The sequence below is a fragment of the Pholcus phalangioides genome, unplaced genomic scaffold (genome assembly GCF_987345545.1).
Source record: "Pholcus phalangioides strain wild (caught in Gottingen) unplaced genomic scaffold, Ppha-v1.0 ptg000021l_1, whole genome shotgun sequence".
In the NCBI taxonomy this organism is placed as follows: Eukaryota; Metazoa; Arthropoda; class Arachnida; order Araneae; family Pholcidae; genus Pholcus; species Pholcus phalangioides.
This window is the reverse complement of record NW_028301614.1, coordinates 3,483,727-3,509,875: the sequence shown is the minus strand read 5'-3', so window position 1 is coordinate 3,509,875 and position 26,149 is coordinate 3,483,727. Positions and strand designations below refer to the sequence as shown.

The 26,149-nt window shown below is 36.8% G+C and overlaps 1 protein-coding gene across 1 annotated transcript; it reads left to right on the top strand.

Moving 5' to 3' along the window:
- LOC149070501 (acetoacetyl-CoA synthetase-like) lies at positions 1–26,149 on the top strand. Its single transcript, XM_089248980.1, has 18 exons — positions 1–343; positions 442–567; positions 2,373–2,476; positions 3,076–3,190; positions 3,894–4,004; positions 8,859–8,956; positions 10,493–10,607; positions 10,855–10,933; positions 13,808–13,961; positions 14,097–14,174; positions 14,268–14,457; positions 16,004–16,126; positions 18,475–18,588; positions 20,073–20,192; positions 20,431–20,500; positions 22,315–22,373; positions 22,471–22,673; positions 25,151–26,149. Exons 1-18 carry the CDS (start codon positions 274–276, stop codon positions 25,298–25,300), a joined length of 2,079 nt encoding a protein of 692 aa, XP_089105106.1. The 5' UTR covers positions 1–273; the 3' UTR covers positions 25,301–26,149.

The window sequence follows — 26,149 nt, the reverse complement described above, 5'->3', positions numbered from 1 at the left end:
ATTCTCTCTACAATCATAACAGGAAGTAAAAAGGTAATAAATGGTGATACCAAAAAAACGTTATCTCTCATATCTCCGCCATTGAACTTGACTAGGTCAATACCAAATAGAAAGAGATAGTTTACATTCGATATCACATGACAGGTTGTTCGTGTACCATACAGTTATCCTTCAGAATTATTGTTTCCGTATTGTATGTCGGGAGATCCCATGAATTCTGGAAGCTATCTTAATACAATATACTGTGAAAATTACGTAGTAAAATAAACAAAAATGTCGGACATCAAAGAGAATAAATATCCTAATTTTAACGGATGCGAACGGACAGTAAACTCGAGTAAAGGTAAGTTCATGCGTTACTCATTTACATAAAGTCAATTAGTTTTAGAAAAAAAAAAATCTAATATTTGTTTGCAAAAAACTTGTTATTGCATTTCACAGGTCCTAAGAAAACATTTGCTGACATCATAGCAAAAGGCAAAAAATGCGTTTGGAACAAGAAAGTTCCAGGAACGGCTTTGGAAAAATTCAAAACTAAAATCAGTAAAAAATACGGCATTGAACTTGGTAAGTTTCAGTATGTTTCTCCATTTCAAAACACATTCTTAGTAAGATGCTTTATTATTTCATTATTCTTTTATATTTTCAAGTTATTTACTATTTCATGATATATATATAGCAATGAATTTGAAAAAAAAATCTCTCTACTTAAATTTGATTTTTTAAGGCTACTGCCTGGCTTCGGGGATACTTTTTTTAAATAAAAAGGTCATTTTGGATGAAAAGAATGCGGTTTTGGTTTGGATAGGGTATAAAATTAAGAAAATAAAGGTTATTTCATGAATATTTTTAAAAAAAAATATTGATAATTTTATATGTAAAACTACTACTCTACCCTATATTCAGTAGCTCTGCTAGATGTTTGAAAACCACTGCTTATATCAACATGATTACACTTGATCACACTGATTATTGCTATGACATTGTTCTGCGCAATGAACTAGAAGTTTTAGAATACAGTGGAAATTTCAGAAACGATTGTTTATGTTACAACGAATATAATACTTGATATTCTGAATCTAAAATTATGCAAATAACAAGTTTCCAAACATATCGCTTAGTTTTCAGTTAATAATCTTTTCTGCACATCAATTTAAAAAAAAATCAGTGAGGTAAAAAGCAATCATAGTATAACCGCAGCTGTTTAAGAGATATCTCTTGGAAAATGCTTCAGAAATCTTTTCGTAAAGTGAAAAAAAAGCAAAAAACACAAATATTCAGAAAATAAATTCAAATGTATAATTTTCAGAAGAGCATTATATACGGGGTGATTATAAAAAAACTATCCCGACATATGGGCCCCTAACTATCATACCACTCACAGAAACTGTATGAAATTTTGGCATAAGGTATTTTGAGGTATGTGCTCAAGAATGATATGGAAAACAACAGTGTCACTCTAACAGTTACAGTTACAGTGAGAAAATTTCGAAAATATCAAATGGCAACACCAAGTTTTTTGTATTGGAATGCGATCTCCATACTGAAAAACACTAAATAGCGTTGGAATGGCACCTGTAGCACGAAAATCCCCGGAGCTAGGCAAGGAAAAAGAACTTTGCCGTGCACCAGAGCATTAATGTTCGTTTCATTCGTCACACCGTTTCTTCGGCTGAGATCCCAGCCTGATTAGTCCTCCACAAGGTCATGTGGAAAATTTGTGAAACACAATAAAATGCTTTATTTTATGCTGCTTCTCTGTCCTTATTGGTTGTCCTCACTTTTAGCCTATCTACCGCCGGTGATTTTCGTGCTACACGTGCCATTCCAACGCTATTTAGTGTTTTTCACAACGGAGATCGCATTCCAATACAAAAAACTTGGTGTTGCCATTTGATATTTTCTAAATTTTCTCACTGTAACCGTAACTGTTAGAGTGACACTGTTGTTTTCCATATCATTCTTGAGCGCATACATCAAAATTTCATTCAGTTTCTGTGAATGGTAAGATAGTTAGGGGCCCATATGTCGGGATAGTTTTTTTATAATCACATTGTATATAAATTTGTTTTAATTAATTCGCAATAACTTTGTTTCTTGATATTGCAAGCGTGAAACTGATACAGTTTTGGACTCTACAATAACTGCGCTTTTTTAAATGAAATTTCTGTGAAATTAGTCATTTCAAAGCAGGCAGTTGCCTTAATGAATTTTCACGTTGTGTGAAACCTTCTCACGAAAACATTCAAGGAAACTATTAATTTTCGAATAATTTACAATATCATGTTAATAATAAGTTATTAATATAATACGGTTATCACAGTAAAAAAATATTATTATGCTAATAATTTTTACTGACATTTTATTAATAGATTCCTTCTGGAGCCTCCATAAATGGTCGGTCGATAATCATAAACAGTTTTGGGCTGAAATCTGGGACCACTTTGATATCATTTGCTCCTGTCCTTACGAAACGGTTTGTATGCTAAATAATGTACTTTTATATTATTTGAGATTGATGTTGATGAATATATTCATTTATAACGTAATTTTTATTTTATAAGCGCTGAGACAACCCTTACCCAAATATTTTGTATAATGAAAATAAAATCGCAAAAACCATAACAGGTCAATTACCGAACGATGTGACTGAAATGGAGAAGAAAATGAAACGTTTATTAAGAAAAATGTGAATTTCATTGATATCTATATGCTCATATACAGTCCCGTTATAACAAATTCCAAGAAACCGGAGAAGTCACTTCTTTATAACGAAATTTCGTTAAGAAATTCCAGTGTTCTTATGCGAACTTATCTGGGGGATTATAGATAAGCTTTCGTTGAAACGAGATTTTCAATCTAACGGTATTCGTTAAAACAGGATTTGACTGTAGTAACCCCAGATGCAAGAAACATAATACTAAACTAAAAAACTTCGTAAAATTATATAGGCTTATACATATTCCCCATAAAAATATATAGTTGCCAAATAGGAATACTTATTCCTTTTTGTCGAATGAGACATATTTGCATTTTTTTGCCGCAACAATTTCAAATTTATTTTATTTGTGATAGGTATTAGAGGAAGGATCAAACTTCATAGAAGATGAATGGTTCAAGGGATCCAAGTTGAATTTCGCAGAAAACATGCTTAGATATCGAGACGATCACGTCGCGCTTATATATGCTGGTGAGTCCGTAATCTTAAATTAACCGCATAATCGAAAAATAGTGATTCATCACAATTAAGGATTTATTATTAAGGACTCACAGTGGATGATTTATTGCAATTAAGAGATGGATGACTTATCAATTAAAGCAGATGATTTATTGCAATTAAGGTGGATGATTTATCGCAATTAAGAATGAGAATTTATTGTAATTCTGGTGGAGGATTTATTGTAATTCTGGTGAAGGATTTATTGTAATTCTGGTGGAGGATTTATTGTAATTCTGGTGAAGGATTTATTGCAATTCTGGTGGAGGATTTATTGCAATTCTGGTGGAGGATTTATTGCAATCAAGGTGGATGATTTATCGCCAATAAGGTGGAGGATATATTGTAATTAAGGTGGAGGATATATTGTAATTAAGGTGGAGGATATATTGTAATTAAGGTGGGGGATATATTGTAATTAAGGTGGAGGATATATTGTAATTAAGGCGGTGAGAGATTAAGTTGTAACGCTAATGGACGTCCTTCTGAGAAAGAAACTGCTGTCATTCCTTTAGTTAAAGAGTCAAATTCACACTTTTGTGAACAAAACTGAATTTTCAGCTTTGTAAAATAAAAGACTGAAGTGATTGGAATTATATTTATCTAAAATATATCTATATATATATATGTGTGTGTGTGCGTGTGTGTGTGCGTGTGTGTCTGTATATCTATCTAGACGAGCAAGGCAAAGAAGAGCAAGTGACTTTTGCGGAATTGTTCGAGAAAGTGAAACTGTATGCAGCTGCGATGAGAAACAGTGGTATCAAAGTTGGAGATAATATCGGATGTAAGTTCGGAAATAATTATTCAATTTCAATCTCAACATACGAAATAACATGAATCGATAATGTATAACATGAACTTTTTCTAATGCAATGTATAATATTCAGAGTGTGATCTGATTTGTTCTTGATGTTCTCGAATGCTGATGCCAACTGTTATATTACTACGTTGAAAATGTTCCGAGACTTATTTTATTACGGTAGAATGCGCACAGATAGAACCTATTTATTTGGTGTTTGCTTCGAAATAACTAACCTGTGCAATTACGCATTTTCTTCCATTGTTCGTACAAAGATGTAAATGCGGATTACAAGCATTTTTTTTTGTCGTGCCTACAGTGCCTTCGTCGATGCTTGTTGCACTGCTTCGAAACCTGAGAATCGTTATCCGAGGCGGAAAAAAGTTACATGGGCAAGATCGAAGGAATAAGCTGGTTGTTGAAGTATCGGAATGTGATATAGGCCCATTTATACATAGTCTGACACCCGCAGTGACATATGAACCGATGTATTATCGTGTTGGAGCACAACAACCAGCTTATTCTTCCGATCTTGCCCCGTGTGACTTTCTTTCTTCCTCGGATAAAGAATTTGCTTAAGGGCCAACGATTCTCAGCTTCCGAAGTCAAGTGCAGCGACGAAGGCACTGGAGGGTGCGACAATAAAAAAATGCTTGCAATCCGCATTTGAAAAGAAAGAAAATATTTTCTTTTCTGGATGTTCGTAACACTGACTTCAACATGGTTACTGTACATATTTCAGTTGAAGGCATAGATTTCTCTCTTCTTTCTTATTATTTTGAACCAGCTAAAAACATTGATTCGGATCTCGGTAAACTCTCTTCAACTCTCTCGAACATAAATGTTTCTCGACTTATTTGGGGGATGGATGCCAACAGTAAATCAGATCTGTGGCATAGCTCTAATACTGATTCTCGAGGACTCAAACTCACAAACTTCTTTTGCACATGGCATCTTGTTGTTGTAAATGAGGACTTTGGCCCAACTTTTGTTGGTAATCAAGGAAGCAGTTACATCGATGTCACTGTTGTCGGTCAAGAAATTCTTAGACAAATCATAAATTGGAACATTCCAGATATTGATTCAATGTCTGATCACAGAATGATTGCTTTTAAAATACTTCTCTCAAATAGAAGAAATCCGCTACCTCCTTTGATGACGAAACTCTTTGACACCAGGAGAGCAAAGTGGAGCCGTTTCAAAACCTTTTGTTCACATTTTGAAAAGGATTTCGTTCGAAGTCTACAAGAATGTTCTGATCCTGAACTGTTGGAGGTTCTAGTCGAGAGACTACAAGACTTAATCATCAGTGCAGCAAATGATTCTATCCCGTTTAAGAGAATAAGAGAACACATTGTTCCTTGGTGGACAGCTGAAATTTCTTGCCTGAGAAAGCAGCTTAATGCCATTAGACGAAGATTCCAAAGAGAGAAATCTCTGCTTATTAAAGATATCTACAAGAGAAAATACCTTGAAACCAGATATATTTATAACCTCAAATTAAAGGAAGCAAAACTAACCTCCTGGAAGAGATTTCTTTCTGATATTGACACTCATAATGTTTGGAGTAAAATTTACAAATCAGTCAAAAACAACTTTTCGAGGACCGTTGAAATATCTGGTATTGAAATTTCTCCGGGAGTCTTCACGGCAACGTATGGACAGTCCATCAGCGCAATCATTGATAAGTCTTTTCCTCCAGACGAGAGAAATGACGATGATGATACTCACAGAGCCATCCGGTCCGATGCTGCACTTCCATTCGAAACAGCTGATGATGTGCCTTTTACGCTTGATGAGGTGAACGGTGTTGTTAAGAAATTGAAACTGGGGAAGTCTCCGGGTCCTGATGGAATTGACAATGACATTATTAAGCATTTCCACCAATCTTTCCCGACGCTATTGCATCTCTTATTCAACAAATGCTTACAACTCGGCGTATTTCCTCTGTCGTGGAAAAGAGCAAGGGTAGTACCTATACCGAAAAACAGAACATCTAAAACTGAAATCAATAATATCAGATGCATCAGTCTTTTGTCTTGCCTGGGCAAATGCCTGGAGAAATTATTCACTGTGCGTCTGAGATGGCATTTCTCGAAGACGGGTCAACTGAGTGATGACCAGTTTGGATTCACTCCTCAGCGCTCAACGGAGGACGCCGCTGCGCGTTTGTGTGATGTCGTAAAGAAGGGAAAGATGAAAAAGATGTATACAATTTTATGTTTCTTAGACTTCAAGGGAGCTTTTGATAACGCTTGGTGGCCTGGGATCTTGCACCTGCTTAGGAAAGGTGGAACTCCAAAGAACATTTACTTGCTGGTCAAAAGTTTCTTGAAAAATCGTTCAGCAGAAATTTCTCTAGGCAATGCTTCTCGAGTCTTTTACCCGGAAAAAGGATGTCCGCAGGGATCGGTATCTGGACCCCTTCTGTGGAACCTAATAATAAATGACCTCCTGCGTGTTCTTTCAAATCACGAATACTGCTCAAAGATTGCTTTTGCTGATGATCTGCTTTTGATTGTTCAACGGAAGAAGTTTACTGATGCTTGCGGAACGTCTCAGGTAATTCTCGATCTGGTTACTTCTTGGGCCAAATCTTACAAGATGGAATTCAATCCTGAAAAAAGTAAAGTTATGATGGTGCATAAAAAATGTCCGGATGGAGGTGGAGTCAATGTAACTCTGGATGGCGTGGCAGTTGAAGAAGTTGAAGAAATGAAATATCTAGGAATCATTGTCGACAAAAAATTCCAGTGGAAAAAACACATCACATACCTCTCTAGGAAATGTGAAAGTGTTTTGAATGGCCTTTTGAGAGTATCTCAGAATACATTTGGATTGAAATCTGATGTCTTGTGTTTAATATACAATCAGGCCATCGTTCCTATTTTTACATATGCTTCCAGAGTTTGGGGTGATTCCCTGAAAAAGAAAATAAATCGTAAGAATATTCTGAAAGTTCAGCGGAGATTTCTTTTGAGAATTGTTAGAGGATATCGTTCAGTTAGCTACGAGGCACTATTTGCTATTTCTGGGCAAACACCTATTGACATCCTTATCCTCTACAATAACGAGGCCAAGAACATATTTTCAAGAAATTGTGATGACAATTCCCTTTCGGGTATAGTACCTTTTTCATCTCTTCCGCACCCAGCGACACGAGCTGCTATCGCACTTGTAAATTACAATGAAGAGTCTTTTCCTAAGTACGATCTCATCTGTTACACTGATGGCAGTAAAATTGATGGCAAAGTGGGTCTCGCTTACGTTGCTTATAAGCAAGAGAATGAGCTCCTGTTTCGCCAATTCAGATTAGAAAATAACTGTTCTGTTTTTCAAGCCGAGCTCCTCTGCTTGAATCTTGCCACCAAGTGGATTTCATTTTGTGTTGGAAACGATAATAATAGCGCGCTGATATGTTCAGATTCTCTCTCTTCTTTGCAAAGTCTACAAGATATAAATTCTACAGAAAAACTTGTGGTGGAGACACAATGTCTTATAAATGATCTTAAAAAGAAAAAATATATAATCGATTTCACACATGTTCGAAGTCACTGTGGCATCATTGGGAATGAGAGGGCAGATGATCTCGCACGGTCTGCTACACTTCTTAATGTCATAGAAAATGTGAAAGTCCCAAAATCTCACTATAAATATGTGTATCGACACAAATCAATCCATCAGTGGAACACAGAGTATGTCAGTTCCAAAAATGCCAGGCCGGTAAAGAAATTCTTCCCTTCGATTCCGGCGAGAAGGAAGTGTTACCATTTCTCCACAAATTTCCATCTGACCCAATTTATTACTGGGCATGGGAATTTTCAAAGTTATCTCGCGAGAATGAAACTTGCCAGTAGTTCGCTGTGTATATGTGGAACCAATGAAGAAGATCCTATGCATCTTCTTCTGTCGTGCAAAAATCTAACGAAGGAGAGGGTTCATTTCAGAAAAGAACTTAAGAAACTGTCTATTTCTTGGCCGCCTGCATTGTCCGATTTGGTCAAATCAAAGGAAGTCCTTCGCATTCTAAAAATATATGTACAAAATATCTTTGCGAAAAAATAATTGGTTTCTATTTTATTTTTTGTATATACAATGTGTACATTCTCATTTTCCTTGCAAGTGCTGTTTTCGATTCTTGAATAATTAATCAAAATTTCCATTTAAGTACTAATTATTTTTATTATTATTGTTATTATTATTATTATTATTTTTATTTATTTATTTTTTTTTTCTCACTATCTTTGTATGTATGTATTGGTGTGTGTATATATATGTGTATGTGCGGATATATATATATACTTATGTGTGGTCGCATATTTTTCTATTCATGTGTGTGTATTGAAAAATTTTTTTTTTTTTTTTTTTTTTTTTTTTTTTTTCATTGCATTGATACCATATGGCATTCACTGGTGCAATATTGCGCTTTGAAGTGCATTCGTATATTGTTATTGTACATACTGATCTGATTTTTCCTTTCTTTTGTATTACGCTGTATTGCAAATTTTGAGTTTCTTGAACCGTATATGTTTGTTGTTGTTACTTACGTTTGTAAGCCTCGTGGCATACTCTGTGGAACACGGGGAGTTGTTTCTGAAGGACCCAAATAAAAAAAATCAAAAAAAAAAAAATCCGCATTTGCATCTTTGTATGAACAATGACAAAAATGCATAATTGCACAAGTTAGTTATTTCGAAGCAAACGCCAAACAGGTTCTATCTGTGCCCATTCTTCCGTAATAAAATAAGTCTCTGAAATTTTTGAACTTAGTAATAACGATTACCATTAAACCCTCACAAAAAATTAATGTTTCAATTATTAAATATGTATCACATACAGGTTACATGTCCAACAGGCTGGAAGCAGTGTACGTAATGCTTGCAGCAACAAGCATTGGAGCAGTTTTCGGAGGACCTTTGCCATTTTACGGAGCTCGGGTGAATATATTAATTCTGACAAACTCACCTAATTTTTTTTTAAATACAGGGTGGGCAAAAAGTCCGTAGAAACTTTAAAAATGAATAAAAACCGATAAATAAAACCAGAATAAAAAATGGTTTGCAGGGTTAGAATGCTAGGTCACGGGAATTTTTTGACAGGAAAAAAAACAACTCAAAACAGCCGATAGATGGTGCTGGTACGAGTGACTTCGGTGGAAATATGCAAATGAGACGGTTATAAGAACTTGCGCTCCTAATCCACAATCAGTTCACCGTTGTGAACCGTGTATGGGGACCTGCTGCACTCTGCCGTTGCTGGATTTATGACTCGCCTGCAATATGTTATCCACCTGTGGCATCACATACTGCTGTAATAAACAATTTGGAAGCATCTTGTGCGTTATTTACGTATCTTATCTTTGACAATCGTGTCAGCGCCACCTATCGGTTATTTTTGTTATTTTGTTTCCTGTCTTAAAAAAATTCCCTTCATCTAGTGGATGCTAACCCTGCAAACCATTTTTTATTTCGGCTATTTTTCCGGTATTTATGAATGTTTAAAGTTTCTTCTGACGTTTTGTCCACCCTGTATTAATACACACAATGAACTACTATTCGTAATTCTTACAATTTTAAGAAAATGAAATAAGAGCTACAGGGCGTCAATTTTAAAATGAATGCATTTTGGCATGTGTTTATATGAAACGTGGTGTTAATCATATCTGCTACTCATTTGTGAAGAAAAAAATTGCCCAGAAAAGCAAATCCTCCCTCGAATAATTCAAAAAGAAACTATGTGACAGTAATAGAAAACTGATCTTCAGCCAACCAAATGCCAATTATTACAGTTCGCATTTCAATGACTGCATATTTCACTCTGTTTACGCGGTAGAACATTTTTTCATAATTTTCGGTAATTTTAAGATGTTTTTCAGGATTTTTTCAGTAATTTTTGCATTTCAGCATTTCAGGTGTTTTTCCATTATTTTGTGAATTTAAGGCATATTTTTTAAAGCATTACTTTGCATATTTCAGCAGAACGATATGACGAATGGCATTTCCCTCTTTACAGTTCACTGGTTTAGTTTCACACATTTGGCAATTTTTCGACGATACTGGCAATAGTTGACAATTTCACTTACCTTTGGCATCGTTTTCAGAAATTATTGGCAATTTTTCGGCGATATTAGCAACAATTTCCAATTTTATTTTTGTGCCTTTGGCATCATTTTGGACAGTGATTGGCGGTTTACCGTAATTTCGTCGAGGAATTATGATCAACCTATTTATTGAAGCATATCCTGAGGTTTTTACGGCGTCTTTTTAAGTTTTTTAGAGCATATTTCATGTTTTTTACGGGATATTCCGTTTTTAGGGCATATTTTAAGTTTTTTAGGGCATATTTTAAGTTTTTTAGGGCATATTTTAAGTTTTTTAGGGCATATTTTAAGTTTTTTAGGATCATATTCTGTCGGTTTTCACTTCATAAAAATCCTAGGCTACTAATTATCCTCATACCTCATCATTGTATAGGCTGCAGCGAATATATTGAAACTGATGAAAACAAAGTTCCTATTCGCTATCGATAAGTTTTACGAGGACAAAAAAGAATTCAACGTGTTGAACGATCTACCATACATCTCTGAAAGTATGTACTAGAATTATTCCTTTTTTTTTTTTCTAAAAATAAAATAAAATTGTGATCACTAATCTGAAAATTAGAAATTTATTAATAAATTAAAAACACGAATTTCATACTCATGATCAATTATACTCATATTAAGTTTCTGTGACATATTTTCTAACATGAGGTTCCAAGTAAGTCTGGACACGAAATTGAGATAATATTTCCACTGCTGATAATTTGTATAAAAATCATTTGTTTGAAAATTTAGATGTTGAGACTATCGAAAAAGTGATCATAATACCGGATGAAGAACATGAGATTTATGATATTGGCCACATCAAAAATAGGTAAGTGAAAAGTCATCCCAATACAGTAAAATCCCGTTATAACGAACTCCAAGAGACCGAAAAAATCCCTTCGTTAAAACGAAATTTCGTTATAAAGTAATCTCTAGTCTTTGCATTGTTCCTATACAAACTTATCTGGGGATTAGAAAAGTGTTCGTTAAAACGAGATTTTCGCTATAACGGTATTCGTTAAAACGGGACTCGACTGTATTTACACGATGATTTCATAATTATTATTAGTATATTCCATAATTATTACCCTTGCTACATTTTACTGGAGAATCGTTTATCTTAGAGGCATACTTGCAATTAGAAAAAAGTACCCAAATAACGTGCAGAACTCAGGTGCACATCATTCATGTTGCAAGGGGTTGTATTAAAATATAAAAATTATGTTTTTACACAGATACCGTGTGCTCAAAAATCCAATTAGAAAGTTGTTGTTGTCCCGTCTCTTCTGAGGTGAAGAAAAAAAATTGTTTCTAAATGTTTTCTTCAATATTCACACAGATATTTGAATTCGAAGAACAGGAAACTTGGTGGAGAACAGCATAAATGAGGGAAAGAATCACATTGCCTGTTTAGTTTATACTATTTTCCGAACTTCATTCAATTTTTGAATTAAAATATCTCTCTTCGCGAGCATTCCACTTAGAAACGTGGAGTTTCTTTGCTGTTGTCGTTGTTGTCATAAGGAAGGAAAAACAGAGCAACAACTTTGTAATAGGATTTTGAGCACAAGGTGTCCATATAAAAAGTTAATTTCTATAGTTCAATAACTATTCAACCCCTTGCAACACGTATCATGCATCGGAGTTCTAAACGTTATTTGCATACATTTCACTAATTGGAAGTATGCCTCTAGGATCAACGGTTATCCCATAGTTTCCCAACCTTTATTGTCCCATCGCCCCCTTCTTCAGAAATTATTTTTTCCCATCGCCCCTCCCCCAACGCAATCTAACCCATAGGATCCTATGTCAAACCCGTAGCTTCTACCGCCCCCTTGGAACATTCCATCGCCTCCCAGGGGGGCGTTAACGCCCACGTTGGGAATCACTGGGTTAGCCAGCAAAATGTAGCAAGGGGAAGTATGGAATCACCCTGTATATACAGAGCGAACATTGAAGTCCCTTGGCTGCAATTTACCGGTGAACCGAACTATGCCGATCCTACAGGCCTAATTCCAATTAGAAAAAAGTATCTAAATAGCGTATAGAGCTCAGATTCGTCCTTCATATTATAAGAAGTTGTATGGTTATTAAATTTAAAAAAAAACAAAACTTTTCATTTGGTCTCATCCTCTACTGAAACGCAATTAGAGTGAGAGAGAAAGAGAAAGAGGCAGAGAGGGAGAGAGAGAGAGAAAGAGGAAGAAAGAGAGAGAGAGAGAAAAAGAGAAAGTAAAAGAGAGAGAGAGAGAGAGAGAGAGAGGAAAAGAGAAAGTAAAAGAGGGAGAGAGAGAGAGAGAGAGAGAGAGAGAGAGAGGAAAAGAGAAAGTAAAAGAGAGAGAGAGAGAGAGAGAGAGAGAGAGAGAGGAAAAGAGAAAGTAAAAGAGAGAGAGAGAGAGAGAGAGAGAGAGAGAGGAAAAGAGAAAGTAAAAGAGAGAGAGAGAGAGAGAGAGAGAGAGAGAGGAAGAGAGAAAGTAAAAGAGGGAGAGAGAGATAGAGAAAAGAGAGAGAAAGAGGAAGAGAGAAAAAGAGGAAGAAAGAGAAAGAGAGAGAAAAAGAGAAAGGAAAAGAGGGAGAGAGAGAGAGAAAGAGGAAGAGAGAAAAGAGGGAGGAAAAGAGGAAGAGAGAAAAGAGGGAGAGAGAAAAGAGGGAGAAAGAGAGAGAGAGAGAAAGATAAAGAGAGAGAAAGATAAAGAAAGAGAGAGAGAGTTGTTGCCTGGTTTTTTCTGAGGCCAACTACCAAAAAATTTCATGTTCCCAAGTGCAATATTTGCTGAGATATTCGAGTTCAAAAAAATCGCTGAAAAGAAGGCAAAGAAAAGAAATAGCACAAATGAGCTTTTCCATTAGTTTATGCGGTTTTTTCCTCTCATTTTTAGTAATTTTTTGAACTCTAACATCTCAAAGAATGACATTTAAAAATATAGTTTTTTTTTGCTAAGCTCAGGAAAAGCAGGGCAACAACCTCTTAATTATTATTATTATTATTTTAACCTGGATGATCATTATACCCTCCCCCTGGCTTTTGAAAATACACTAAAAATGGTATATATATATATATATATATATATATACAAATATATATATACATACATTGAATACATGTGCTTTGCCCCCCCCCCCCCAGAAAAAGTTGAAATGTCGGCCCTGCCCCAGGGTAGTAAATTCTAACACAATTGTCACGTTTAAAAAGAAATATGATAAACATGTTGGGGTAAATCGAGAAGCTATCCATACTTATAATAAGACCACCATAATATTCTTTAACAGTATTGTGTAATATATTTTACCATGTATATATATTGTTTGTAATTGCATTTTTAATTGGGGTTGCTGTATTTTAGAAATATATGGCACCCATATTTGCTGTCTTCTTTTTCCTGCGACCTTGTTCGGGATTTTGCCTGTTGTGGCCTTGTATTTGTATTACGAGACAGGGAGACCTATTTTAATAACTGGACAACATCTTGCAATATACGAATTGCGTATCTGAGGTCTACACGTTATTTGGATACTTTTTTAATTGGAATTATGCCTCTAGAACCAATGGTTCACCAGTAATTTGTGGCCAAGGGATTCAAGTAATCACCCTGTATATATTAGAATGATATTCATCCTTCGCAAGCATGTAGTATATAATTCTAGAGAACCATATTTTAATGCAATATCTAAATATTTTTATTTTACTTTTACTTTTCCACAGTGTATTCATCGGAGATTTCCTAGATTATGGCAAAAACCAAAATGGATCCGTAGATGACATTATATTCGAACAACTTCCCTTCAGTCATCCTCTTTTCATAAGTTTCACTTCGGGTACAACCGGTACACCTAAAGGCCTTTACCATTCCGTAGGGGTAAGTATAAATAGATTATGCCCGGAATCATTTGGTTTTACATCTCAATACATATCAATGTACGTATTTTGAACTTGAATTGATTGACATCATAATCTCTTGTATCGATTGAGAGCAAGTTCTTTCATTTTTCAGGTTTTGCTGTACAACCTGAGACATTACAGACTCACGTGCAACATGAATAGAGATGATGTAGTAATGAGCCCATTACCGGTAAGACCGAGTGAAAATTTAATTTTTTTTTTTTTCAAAATAAATTCTAAAACATTCATCCACTTACACAGAATGTCTATTTCTTTTGATCAGTGCGGATGGAATATATGGAACGCATACCTGATCAACTTGGCCCTCGGTGCTACGGTGTTGCTTTATGCAGGGTCACCCTATTTCAAGTCTAAAACTTACGTATGGGACTTCATAAATGACCACAGAGTGACTTATACTTATTTTCTTCCATCGATCTTGGATAGGATGAACAAAGAAGGCATCACCAAGAGTGAGTTGATCGATTTCAAATAAAGTTCATCTATAGTTTCTTTTTCATGAACCTACCAGGGCACTAGCTAGGATTTTTGCCGCCCAGGGCTGACATTATTTGGCAGCTCCCACAACTTTAAAATTCGATGATTTAATAACGATGTTCTTTGTTCCCTCCTAAAATTTCCGCCCGGCAGTTGCCCCTCTCGGCCCTCCTCTTGTTCCGGTCCTGTGTGATTTACAATTCTTTTTTTTATTCGACATGTGTGAACACGCACACAAAATAATAAAACAAAGAATGACAAAAGCATAGAAATAAAAAACAACAACAAAGAAAAGAACATCGCACCACTGAACGTAGACACCGTGTACTGTCAATTTTCGAGTCAATCGATCTCTGATAACTTGAATATCTGTTTAAGTCGAAGTTCTTACTCGGCACCAGAACTTTTTTCGTATTTTAGTGTTGAAACTTTCCCTTAATTCGAAGTTTTCTTTCTTTAAGTCGAAGTTTTCGGGAATGAGAGAATTTTAAAAATAGCATTTATATAGTGATGGAATTTTTTCAACATTTAGCAACACAATTCAGCATTTAGCAATAGAATTCAGCATTTAGCAATAGAATTCAGCATTTAGCAATAGAAGTTAGCATTTTCCAATAGAAATTAGCATTAAGCAATAGATGTTAGCATTTAGCAATAGAATTTAGCAGATTCAATGAGCGGATTGCTTTGTGTACTTGCAAAAAGTAAATGATTTTCCTCACGAAAGCAGGGCAAAAGAGATATAGTCAAAAATCTGCGCACTTTTGAATAGAAAATAATCTCTGGTACAAACTATGTTTATAAATCGTTTCATTTATACGTAAGCGTCCATTTCCATAATACAGTGAATACGTCTAGTTTATTTTTTAATTTTATCATTTAGTATAATTAAATATTATCAAAATAAGAATAACTTATCTTTTCGAATTTCTTCATCTCGAGTATTTTGGCATATTTTACTGATATGATATTCGTAACTAGCGCTATTGTTTTAGTGCATCTTTTATTTTCTCTATAAGAAAATGGAAATTTCCGATAACTCAAGTCTTTTGTCGGCCGCTACATATTCGACTTATCGAGATTTGACAGTGATAAGACACATGAATACTTCGCCAAACACCAAATCTGGCCGTATCGCAATATACTGCCATCAATGGGTTGAAAACGAAGGAACCATCCATCGGTGGTCGCCTCAACCTCATTATATATAATATATATAGGAAAATATCTTATCTCTCGATATTCTCCCCTGGGTTTGAACCTGGGACCGTGACGGCAACCTTCACAGTGATAGACAAACATCTTACAACCACGCCTGTAATAACAGACAGCAGTCTTTAAAGGAGGCCGAAAAAAATGTCGAATATTTTACATTCGAGAGTAAATTGAGTGAACGTATAATTTGCATAATTATATGCACGTGGGTGCACACACCCACAATTCAGCCAGATGAAGTTATAAATATATGAACTATGAAACTGGACATGTTGATATTATAACTGTTATTTCTCGTATTTGCAGGTCCAGGAAACGAGCTGAAACACTTGCGATTGGTAACGATTGGAACGAGTCCGGTGAAGCTGCAAAATTTCGAATACTTGAGCAAAGTGACGCATGAAAACCTATTCGTGGTTGGACAATATGGTTGGAATTAATCTTAATTTAACAAACATATGTTTTGAAGCTTCCCTTCTATACAGTACCGTATTTCTTGGCCAATATGACGCTGCGCTGACGTTTTCAAAATCATTCAAATCGATCACAACTCTGGTCTCCCACCATGGGCAATTTGCTACCGATAGAGTTGTGGGTGTGTGGGTGTGTGGGTGTGTGGGTGTGTCCCCCCCCGAATTCTCTGAGCCCCCCCCCCTCCTGATGTCCTGGAAACCGAAACATATGGGCTGGGCGGGGCCGAGAAAACGATTATGTAGAAAGTATGCAAATAACACATAGTACACACAGTTGCCTCGCGAAATTTGGTGAATCGTGTGGCCCAGCCCTCAAAGTTCAGCCGCGTCACGAGCAGTTGCCTAATTGGCGCGGTGCCTTACAAAATGTATCCAGTGGACCTTTGGATTTTGGGATCCCAAGTGAGTCCTAGTGCTCGGTTTAGCCCTTGATGTCTAGCCGTATGGTTGCCGGCCGTATGGTTGGTCAGCCAATGGGTCTTCCTTTGTTGGCGCATCCTCATGGTTCTCCTCTCTGTCTACGTTGCGGTCCTCTACGCGGGCCCTGCAAAAACACCGTTAAAAAGTCTCACCACAGAAAGCAACAGGCCTACAAACGGTACAAATATTCATCATTATACTTCACTTCTGAAATATAGATGGCAGACTGTTAGGTACACACACATTTACACTTCTATCGTAATTTGGTAGTAAATTGCCCATGGCGATATACCTGAGTTTTCCTGGGTGTGAAAGAAAGAAAGAAAGAAAGGCGGGCACTTGCACACACATATTTTCGCTCTGCTGAGCTCTGTTCGTATAGCCTTGCTAGCTGGCCCAAGTATGACCAACGGGTCTTTGGTGTCTACGGGCATCAGTTGTCCTTATTCACGATCTTCTCCTTCGTATAGAGTCTCTTGTTGGGCCCTGCACTCTCGGAGGAAGTAGTCTTCTTGACTGACTGCTCAGTTTCAGGCTTGTCATCCAACTTCTTCGTCAGCCAGTCTTTGGTCTCTTTAGGACAACATGACTCCTCTGTATGATTCACTTCTCCATCTTTGTTGAGGACCCCCAGACGGGCCCAGCTCTCACAAAATTAGTCGTCTAGGCTTTCGGTTCTGTTTCAGGCTTGGCAGCAGACTGTTATGCCGGTCTTTGCTCTCTGTGGCACCCCCTCCCAACCCTTTCTCCTTGTCATCTTCTCGCCCTTACTGTAGGACCCTAGGCGGGCCCTGCACTCGCATGAATAGACATCTATCTCATCTGTTATGCCAGCCAATGGGTCTTTAATTTGTTGCCGTCCTTCGTGTTCCTCTTCTTCAATCTCTTTGGACGCCTCAGGTAGGCCCTTCACTGACTAAGTTCGACGTCTCGACTGTCGGCTCAGTTTTGAAATGAAGTAATTTTTTGAGAAATGAAGTGGTAACACTAATTCTCGTTTAATAGAACACAATGTCCTAGAAATTGTCTCTATCGAACATGGATGCTCAATAAATTACATTATTGTATAATATTCTAATATCAACTAATCAATTTGTATTTCTTCTGACAAATGTTCGCTTATCATACACAAGAATACAGGAATTCAATCAAAGTTTTGATTAAATTTTTTTCCGAGATCTGTTTCATTTACGTTCAACATTTATTTTATGTGGAGGAACTTAAACCACAAGAATTACGGCACTATTTTGATGATTTATAAGATATAGAGGGTGTCCTGTAAGTGCTAATTTGGCCTTTATCTCATCAGCCGTTCGTCGTAGACGTATGATTCCCTATTTAAAAATGTTCAAAAAGCGTTCAAAGATTACCCTGTACCAGTTATGATAGAATATGCAGTGTATCCCAAAATAAAAAAATCTAAATTTTCATATGGTCCTCCTTGTCCTCTAACTTCCAATTAGAAAGTTAGGCCATCAGGAAAAATACCCATGTTTCTATAAGTGCAATATTTGCTGAGATATAGGAATTCAAAATCGGAGAAGAGAACAGCAAAAACTAACGACCTACGCTGCTTTCCCTGATTTTATGCTGTCCTTACTAACTTTCCACCGATTTAAGAATTCGAATATCTCAGCAAATTGCACTTGGAAACTTTATTTATTAATTTTCTTTCGTTGGCCTTATGAGGTATTTTTTATTTTATTTTGTGAAACACTGTCTTTTTACTCTCAAAACTGGTACAAGGTAATTTTTGAACTCTTTTTGAGAATTTTTTGAATGGAATATGGAATCATGAGATCTCTAGACCGCACTAGCACTTACAGGTATAATGCTCAGTAACCCTGTACCCTGTATAATGTTCATTTGCTGGTTAATCAACAGGTTGCACAGAGTTGGCTGGTTCAATGACAGGATTCGACTTCAATCTCCCTGTATATTCTGGTGAATTGCAAGCACCAGGACTCGGAGTGGACTTGAGATGTCTTGATGAACAAGGTCCGAACCTGCACTTTCTCTAATGATTTTCAATACTTCATAAGTTTGTTTATTTTTTTTTATACTTTATTTTTCATAATTTATGATCTCAAATATCATTTGTGATGACGGGAATGGGAAATGAATTCAAATACGTTCACGAACACATCAGCGATCTGCAGATTGTTTCAGATTGATCAGTTTCTTTACGGTGTAACTGTACATTTTTTTGAACATGGAAATTTCGTTTGAATGATATGAATCAGGTAATTAATGTCACGATTAGTTTGTTGTTTGATAATTGTGCGACATGCAAGCAAAAAAAACTGGGTTTATAATGGTTTCTTCAGCTTCTGAAAGGCCGGGATTACACTATAATTTGTTTGATAAAAGGTCTTTTACATGACTTCATACTGAAAGTTTTAAAATGGAACTTAATGATTATTTGTCCTTAAAAGAGGGGTGACCGATGAAAGGGTTTTCACTGTCTTTTTATAACATAATACAAAAATTATAATACAAATTATAATACAAAATACAAAAATTATAATACAAATTATAATACAAAATACAAAAATTATAATACAAATTATAATACAAATTATAATACAAATTATAATACAAATTATAATACAAATTATAATTTTCGAATACTTCCAATTGCGTCTTTCTCTGACAACATGACTCACAGAACGATGTTTTCTCAATTTCTCGTCCAGCAGTAGCCGATGAGGACGCATATAAAATTATTTATTATAATTAATATTATAAAATATTGCTTAAAAAAATTAAACTTTCTTTTTTTTCAAAACATCTTGTATTATATGTCATATTTATTGTTTTTTTCATAGATAAATTTCTTTTTGGTGATGAATGATGTGTTGATAGTTGCAGATTATATTTACAGAACAAATATTTTGATGTAATGAAAAATCGCAAGATGCCAAAATTTCGACATCCAAACAATTCATTCACAATTTCATAGCATTCAATTTTAAGGCCGAAATAACACTATAAAAGTTTGATAGAAGATCTCTTTCAAAAAACAGCCAATGAGCCTATTGACTACATTCGCTCAAATGTTACCGATTCGCTTATTGGTAGCATTTTTCAAGTTTTATAAACAAACTGCTCTAAAATTTTTATAGTGTAATTCAAGCTTTTGAGTTTTTATTCGATATTTAGATCAAGTAAAAAAAACCTGCGTACTCTTCATCACCATATAAGGCCTGGATTACACTATAGAAGTTTGATAACAAATATTTTACAAAATTTGCAAAACAGCCAATAAGTTTATTGGTTGCATTCACTCGAATGTAATCGATGCGCTTATTGGTTACATTTTTGTATGAAATGAGTTTTCTAAAATTTTTATGGTGTAATCCCAGACTAAAGAAGATGCATTGGGTGTACGGATCTAGAGTGAGCAAGTGACTGTTTTCACATGTTGAACAAATAATATATGCATCATCGTATATATCAAATTACATAATGTATCATCATAGGGAACGATGTGTACGGTAAAATTGGCGAAATAATCATTGGAAAGCCTGTTCCTTCATTTCCTGTGGGCCACTTGGCCGATAAGAAGACAATTGACGAAACTTATTTCTCCAAGTTCAAAGGTTCGTTCGAAAAATTTATCACGAATAATAAATAACTTTGCATGTTCGTTTTCGTTGTTTCCGCTGCACTTTCAGATTTTCTTACACAGGTAGACCTGAACTTTAATAGCAGCCTTTAAAAGGGCATTCAGAGGTAATGTTAGTTTCTAGGAACAAGATCCACGCGCCGTAAAGAAGTTGAGAAATATTATTGTTGATATATATGAAACTCAGGATGTTTTTTCTATTGATATTGTAGGTGTATGGTCTCAGAACGACGAGGCCTGGCGAGATCCCGACACAAAAGGGTTTGTCATCATCGGAAGAAGGTGCGTTCTCCTGGTCAAAAATCTTAGATAAACTTACTTCTATGGACTAACAAAGAAAGGGTCCCAAGGTGTCGCTCTTAAAAAATTATGAAAAAATTCAAGTAAACTCATCTCACCCAGAAATCATAAAAACAAAAAAAACAAAAATAATAATTAACGGAGTGCAATTATTAATGCAGCAAAAAATTATTAGAAATGACAACAGTTGCTTATTCATCACCACTCGCGCTTCTTGGCGATGCCTATAAAAAAAATTTCTTTTCACTCCCTCAAACACTCTAGCTCCCCTCTTTTCTGTTGAATGTTAATCCCGGAAGAAAAGCTTTCTTTGGTTGTGCTGTACGTCATCATTAAGGGCCGTATTTACCGACATGGTGCAATCTATAGTCCCAATTTTTGAACAAGAGATCAACATAGATTGGCTATCTGAATTTAACCAATCCGTGTCGATGTCTTATCAAAAAATTGTGACTCTAGTTTAAACCATGCCATGTCGGTGAATACCGCCCTTAGAGTGGTAACCCTTGTGAGCCCGGTAATGGCCAACGATGTCTGGAAAGTCGTAAAAAAATCCTTAAAATTTCACTTACTTTGCAAAGACGAGAATATCTAGTAGGTGTCCACGCACCAATATTAAAAACAGAAAATAAAAAATTAAAATCTGTTTTTAAGAAATAATGGTTTAGAATAGTTTACGTCTAGCAACATCGAATCCGTAGCCATCATATCCGCCATTACCGAGCACCGTGCCGTCAGCATTATCGCTTGATGAACCAACACCTACTAGAGAATTTTCAGTCTGATCAAAACGAGTCTCGGTTCCAATTGCTTCGAGCTGATGGACGTGTACGGGTATGGAGACAACCTCATGAATCCATGGACCCTACATGTCAACAGGGGGACTGTTCAAGTTGGTGGAGGCTCTGTGATGGTATGGGGCGTGTGCAGTTAGCGTGATATGGGACCCCTGATACGTCTAGAAACGACTCTGACAGTTGACAGGAACGTAAGCATCCTGTCTGATCACCTGCACCCATTCATGTCCATTGTGCATTCCGAAGGACTTGGACAATTTCAGCAGGACAATGCGACACCCCACACGTCCAGAATTGCTACAATGTGGCTCCAGGAACACTCTTCTGACTTTAGACACTTCCGCTGGGCACCTAAATCCCCAGACATGAACATTATTGAACATATCTGGGATGCCTTGCAACGTGCTGTTCAGAAGAGATCTCCACCCCCTCTTACTCCTACGGATTTATGGACAGCCCTGCAGGATTCATGGTGTCAATTACCTCCAGCAATACTTCAGACATTAGTCGAGTCCATGTCACGTCGTGTTGCGGCATTTCTGCGGGCTCGCGGGGGCCCTACACGATATTAGGCAGGTGAACCAGTTTTTTTGGCTCTTCAGTGTACATTATCGCCGGCGAAAGTGATAAATGTAATGAAATTAGTCACTCTCTCTCTATCATTCACACACACACACACACACAGAAAGATAGAGACAGAGAGAGAGAGAGGAAACACACATATGTATGAGTGACTTACCCCGGTCCGGCGAATATGATTCGCAATACGGTGGTTCCCCGAAGGGAGAATTTACTTTCTCAATGGATGCTCCATCCACTAAAATGTATAGGAACAGAATATTGCGATCGATGTCAAACGTCGTATACATGTGAAAGTCGAGAAAACGAGATTCCACTGTATCGTGCCTTCCCGTTGGCGAGCAAAATTTTTAGTCCCATGTATGTCCGTTATCGAGAGGTTTTACTGCATTTCATTTTCTCTCATTTTCTCATTTTCAGCGATGAAACATTGAATGTTAACGGAGAAAGGTTCGGATCTGCAGACATATACTTCGCAAGTAGGTGCATCAAAGCTGCATCCTTATGTAATTGTTTTTCTCGTTTATTGTACCCTCACAATTCTCATGATAACAATAATTTTTTTTTTTCTGTCAGTCCATGATATGAAAGAGCTTTCGGACTATATCTGCGTTGGACAGAACAACCACAAAGGTGACCAGAGAGCCGTGCTGTTCGTCAAATTGAGGGAGGGTTACCGGTTCACGGAAGAATTCCGCAAAAATATACAGGACAAGGTCGAACAAGAGCTCACTATTGACTTCGTTCCTGAAGTGATTCTGCCAGTTACAGACATTCCGGTAACTGACGTCGTATTTTTATTATGATTTTTTTTTTCTGTAAGCATTTCTGATGAACAAGTTTGATCATCACAAAGAATCACTAAAAATTTTATAATCACATTTTTTGATTGAGAATTAATCATATAAAAAATTTTAAACCCTTTTCATTCTCGTTAATTTTAAAATTCTCCTTCAGTATAAAACTTATCTGGCATTATGATGTAACCTGCATCTCTCAGAGGTTCTTAACCTAGTACTGAACCATACATGAACCTCGTCCATATTCCTCTGCAGAACTTTTAACGAATTCGCACTTGCTGGAATGTGTGTTCGTGAACCTAACACGAAATTTGTTTCTGTGTAATGCTTTTTATACTGTTGCTATCTGCCATGCATTTTTTCTAACTATGAGTGAAGTGTAATGACTGAATAGTTGTACCGTTGTAGTCCTGTTGCTCTTTGTGGTGAGACTTTTTAACAGCGGAGATTGGCTCGCAAGAGGTTCTCAACCTAGGAATCGCACCCATATTCGGGTGGCAGAGCCTTCCGAGATTGGTCGCTTGAATCCACTAACAGCCAGCGGCTCTTGAGCTACGGGTCGCAACACAGGCTTGATTCACGGGGGCTTCTGAGATGGATCGTTTAAATTCACTAATGCACAGGGATTCTTAAACTATGGCTCACCTTATGGCTTAAACTAAGGATTAGATGTCACAAATGCCAGTTATACCATCATATATATTGGACGCATTTTAGATATTAATTACACTCAACGTTCTTAATTTTATAATTCTGTACTCATACAGAAGCATTATTTTATTTACATATTTCACCTCTGTGTTTAGTGGTTCCAAATTCCAAGATATTCAATTTTATTTCTGGTGCCACAATGTTGGTCGGTTGAAAGTGGTTTATTGTGGTTCTCAAATTCGAGTCTCGAAGGCGAGCCGATCATCCCTCAAAAAAGTTTCGCCTCAGAAAGTAACAGACCTACAGACGGTACAAATGTAATTATGCTATTCAATCATTACGCTCCACTAATAGTTAGAAAAATGGATAGCAGATGGTGGCACTACGCATAATAAGCACTACACAGATACAAAACTTAGAGGTAGCGTATTCAAATACAAAGGCCACAACAGGTAAATTGCTCAACGAAAAAAAACCACCCATAAAAAATATGGATGCCAAATATAACCAAAATAAAGGAACCCAATATTACATCATTTATCTCAAAGAAAATAACTAATAATTAATAATGTGTAATGTACTGCCCATGAAAAGTTCATGTGTTTGTCTAATCTAAGTATGGATGGCTTCTCGATTTATCCTCAGTCTATCGTACTTCTTTTTGAACGTGTCAATCGTGTTAGAATTCACAACCCCCCGAGGTAACTGATTCCATTTAACAACCTAATTAGAAAAAAAAACTCCTTGAGATACCAAAACCTGGAAATGTCTCTCACTCAACGGTACTGCTGTCCCTTTATCAAAGCATTTGATTGGCGATTTATTAATAACTCATCACTCATCCTACCCATCTCATACCGTTGAAAATTTCATACACTTTGATGTTATCTCCCCGACACCTTCGTTCCTCTGACGTGAACATATTCAAGAAATCAAATCTTTTTTTTGCGTCTCAAACCTCTTGTGTGCCAACAAGAGCACGCGTAGCTCTTCTCTGCTCCCCTTAAACCACGTGTCTCTGTATATAAGGCACATGAGGTGCGGACAACGCCTCATCGGATATTGCTGTTGGTACATCCACTGTGCTAAGCACCCATTGCCATCTGTTCGACCGTAAATCAGATGAATATCATGAATTCTTCGTTCGTGTAGTCAGCCATCACGATACTCATTGAAACAGACGACCAACTGCTACACTTGCTTACTACCGCCATAGCGCTAATTTACGTCGTCCGCAGCGCGTGATCCTACCCCAACGCATGCGTTTCGCGACGTTTCTTACGTCAAATATGGTGAGCGAACCCACGAACGCTTTCAGCGATCAACTGACATCCACCTTTCGCTTCCTCTGAACTCATAGCCTGCATGCGTTTTTCGTGATTTTCACCCTCTCAACGCGGTTTGCAACACCATGTTCCATTGCAATATTGTTCCTCTTGATGCCTACTAACAACCCTCTGAGTGTGTCGGTCCAATAACAGAACACCCTGTATAGTATACAACACATACACGCACTTTTTCCATCATGGAACAGGTAACTTCATCGACTACCTGCTTCACTTCATAGAGACCGAGAGGCTGGCCATGATCTCTTCTGGTTAGAACGAGGAGGAGCTTGTTATAGACACATGCTTACAAACAGTACCGAGTTGTCACTATGCTTCGTAAACTCTAATATATTCATTTGCACTTCAATTAGAAGCTGTCTTGCTTAATTAAGCTAATGCTTGCTATATACTTACTCATTAATTTATTAATTACACGTTGCGCGTTAATCGAGTGCATTATTTTTCTTGAAATTATAGTACAATCTAAACAAGAAGCGGATGGAGAAGCTGGTGAAAACAATCGTGGCGAACGATGAAATTCCACAAGTGGCGAATATTCGGAACCCCGAATGCCTGAAATGCTACTGTAATATACCCGAACTTCGAAATTACAGAAACGGAATATAAGGACCGAAACCCAGAGCAGTTTGGGATGTGTAATACTTTTATTCTTATGTGTTTCAATATCATTGTGAAAAGTGTAGCAATAAAAATTAATTATAACTGTATATGTATCCTAGTGTTGTCCACGATCCTTATAACGACCATGTGTTATTGCAACCGTTCCATTACAACGACATATACAATAAGTCATAATTTGTGTCTTTGACGTGAATAGTTATTTCAAATCACCCGACGATATTACTTCATCTGACATCAAGTACGGACATGTCGCAATTTATTGCCGTCAACGAGTTTTATTAGAAGTGAATTCGCCATCTATCGGTGGTCGCCTCAAGCTCGTCAGGAAAAATATCTTGTTAACTATATTCCAACCGGATCAAAAATTGGGCTTGACGGCAACCTTCACGGTGGTAGAGGTAGACGAGCACACGGTGGCGAATTCTAGAATAGAAGAGTGTAAGAAAATTAGACTAGAGTGGGAAAAGGGCGGAAAAATTCGTGTTGTCCACAGGCGGCAAAACCGTAAATGCGTCTCTGCTCACGCAGGCACTAAATATGGGGGTGGGGGGGGGAATGAGGAGAGAATCTGTAGCAGAGTCAATATCACTCTTGTAGGGCACCCCCCCCCCCTGCGAAGGGGTCATCATGAATTGTGTATTGGAATCCAGCCACATGGAGTTCACGAGTGTTCAGAGTAGGTTAACTTGGAAAGAAAAGTCTCCGCCGGGAACTGAACCCTAGTCCAAGCAAGTGTGCCATCCATATGAAATTGTTTCTCCAATAAATTCTGTGTGAAATTGCTTCTTCAATTAATTTCGAAGTTATTTCTTTAATAAATTCTGAATTTTAATG

Bases quoted from the DNA above. Each gene is read 5' to 3' on its own strand.
- LOC149070501 (XM_089248980.1), top strand. From the start codon at position 274: ATGTCGGACATCAAAGAGAATAAATATCCTAATTTTAACGGATGCGAA. The intron at 8,957-10,492 runs GTGAATATATTA...ATCATTGTATAG, and splicing joins TGCCATTTTACGGAGCTCGG to GCTGCAGCGAATATATTGAA. The intron at 22,374-22,470 runs GTAGGTGCATCA...TTTTTCTGTCAG, and splicing joins TGCAGACATATACTTCGCAA to TCCATGATATGAAAGAGCTT.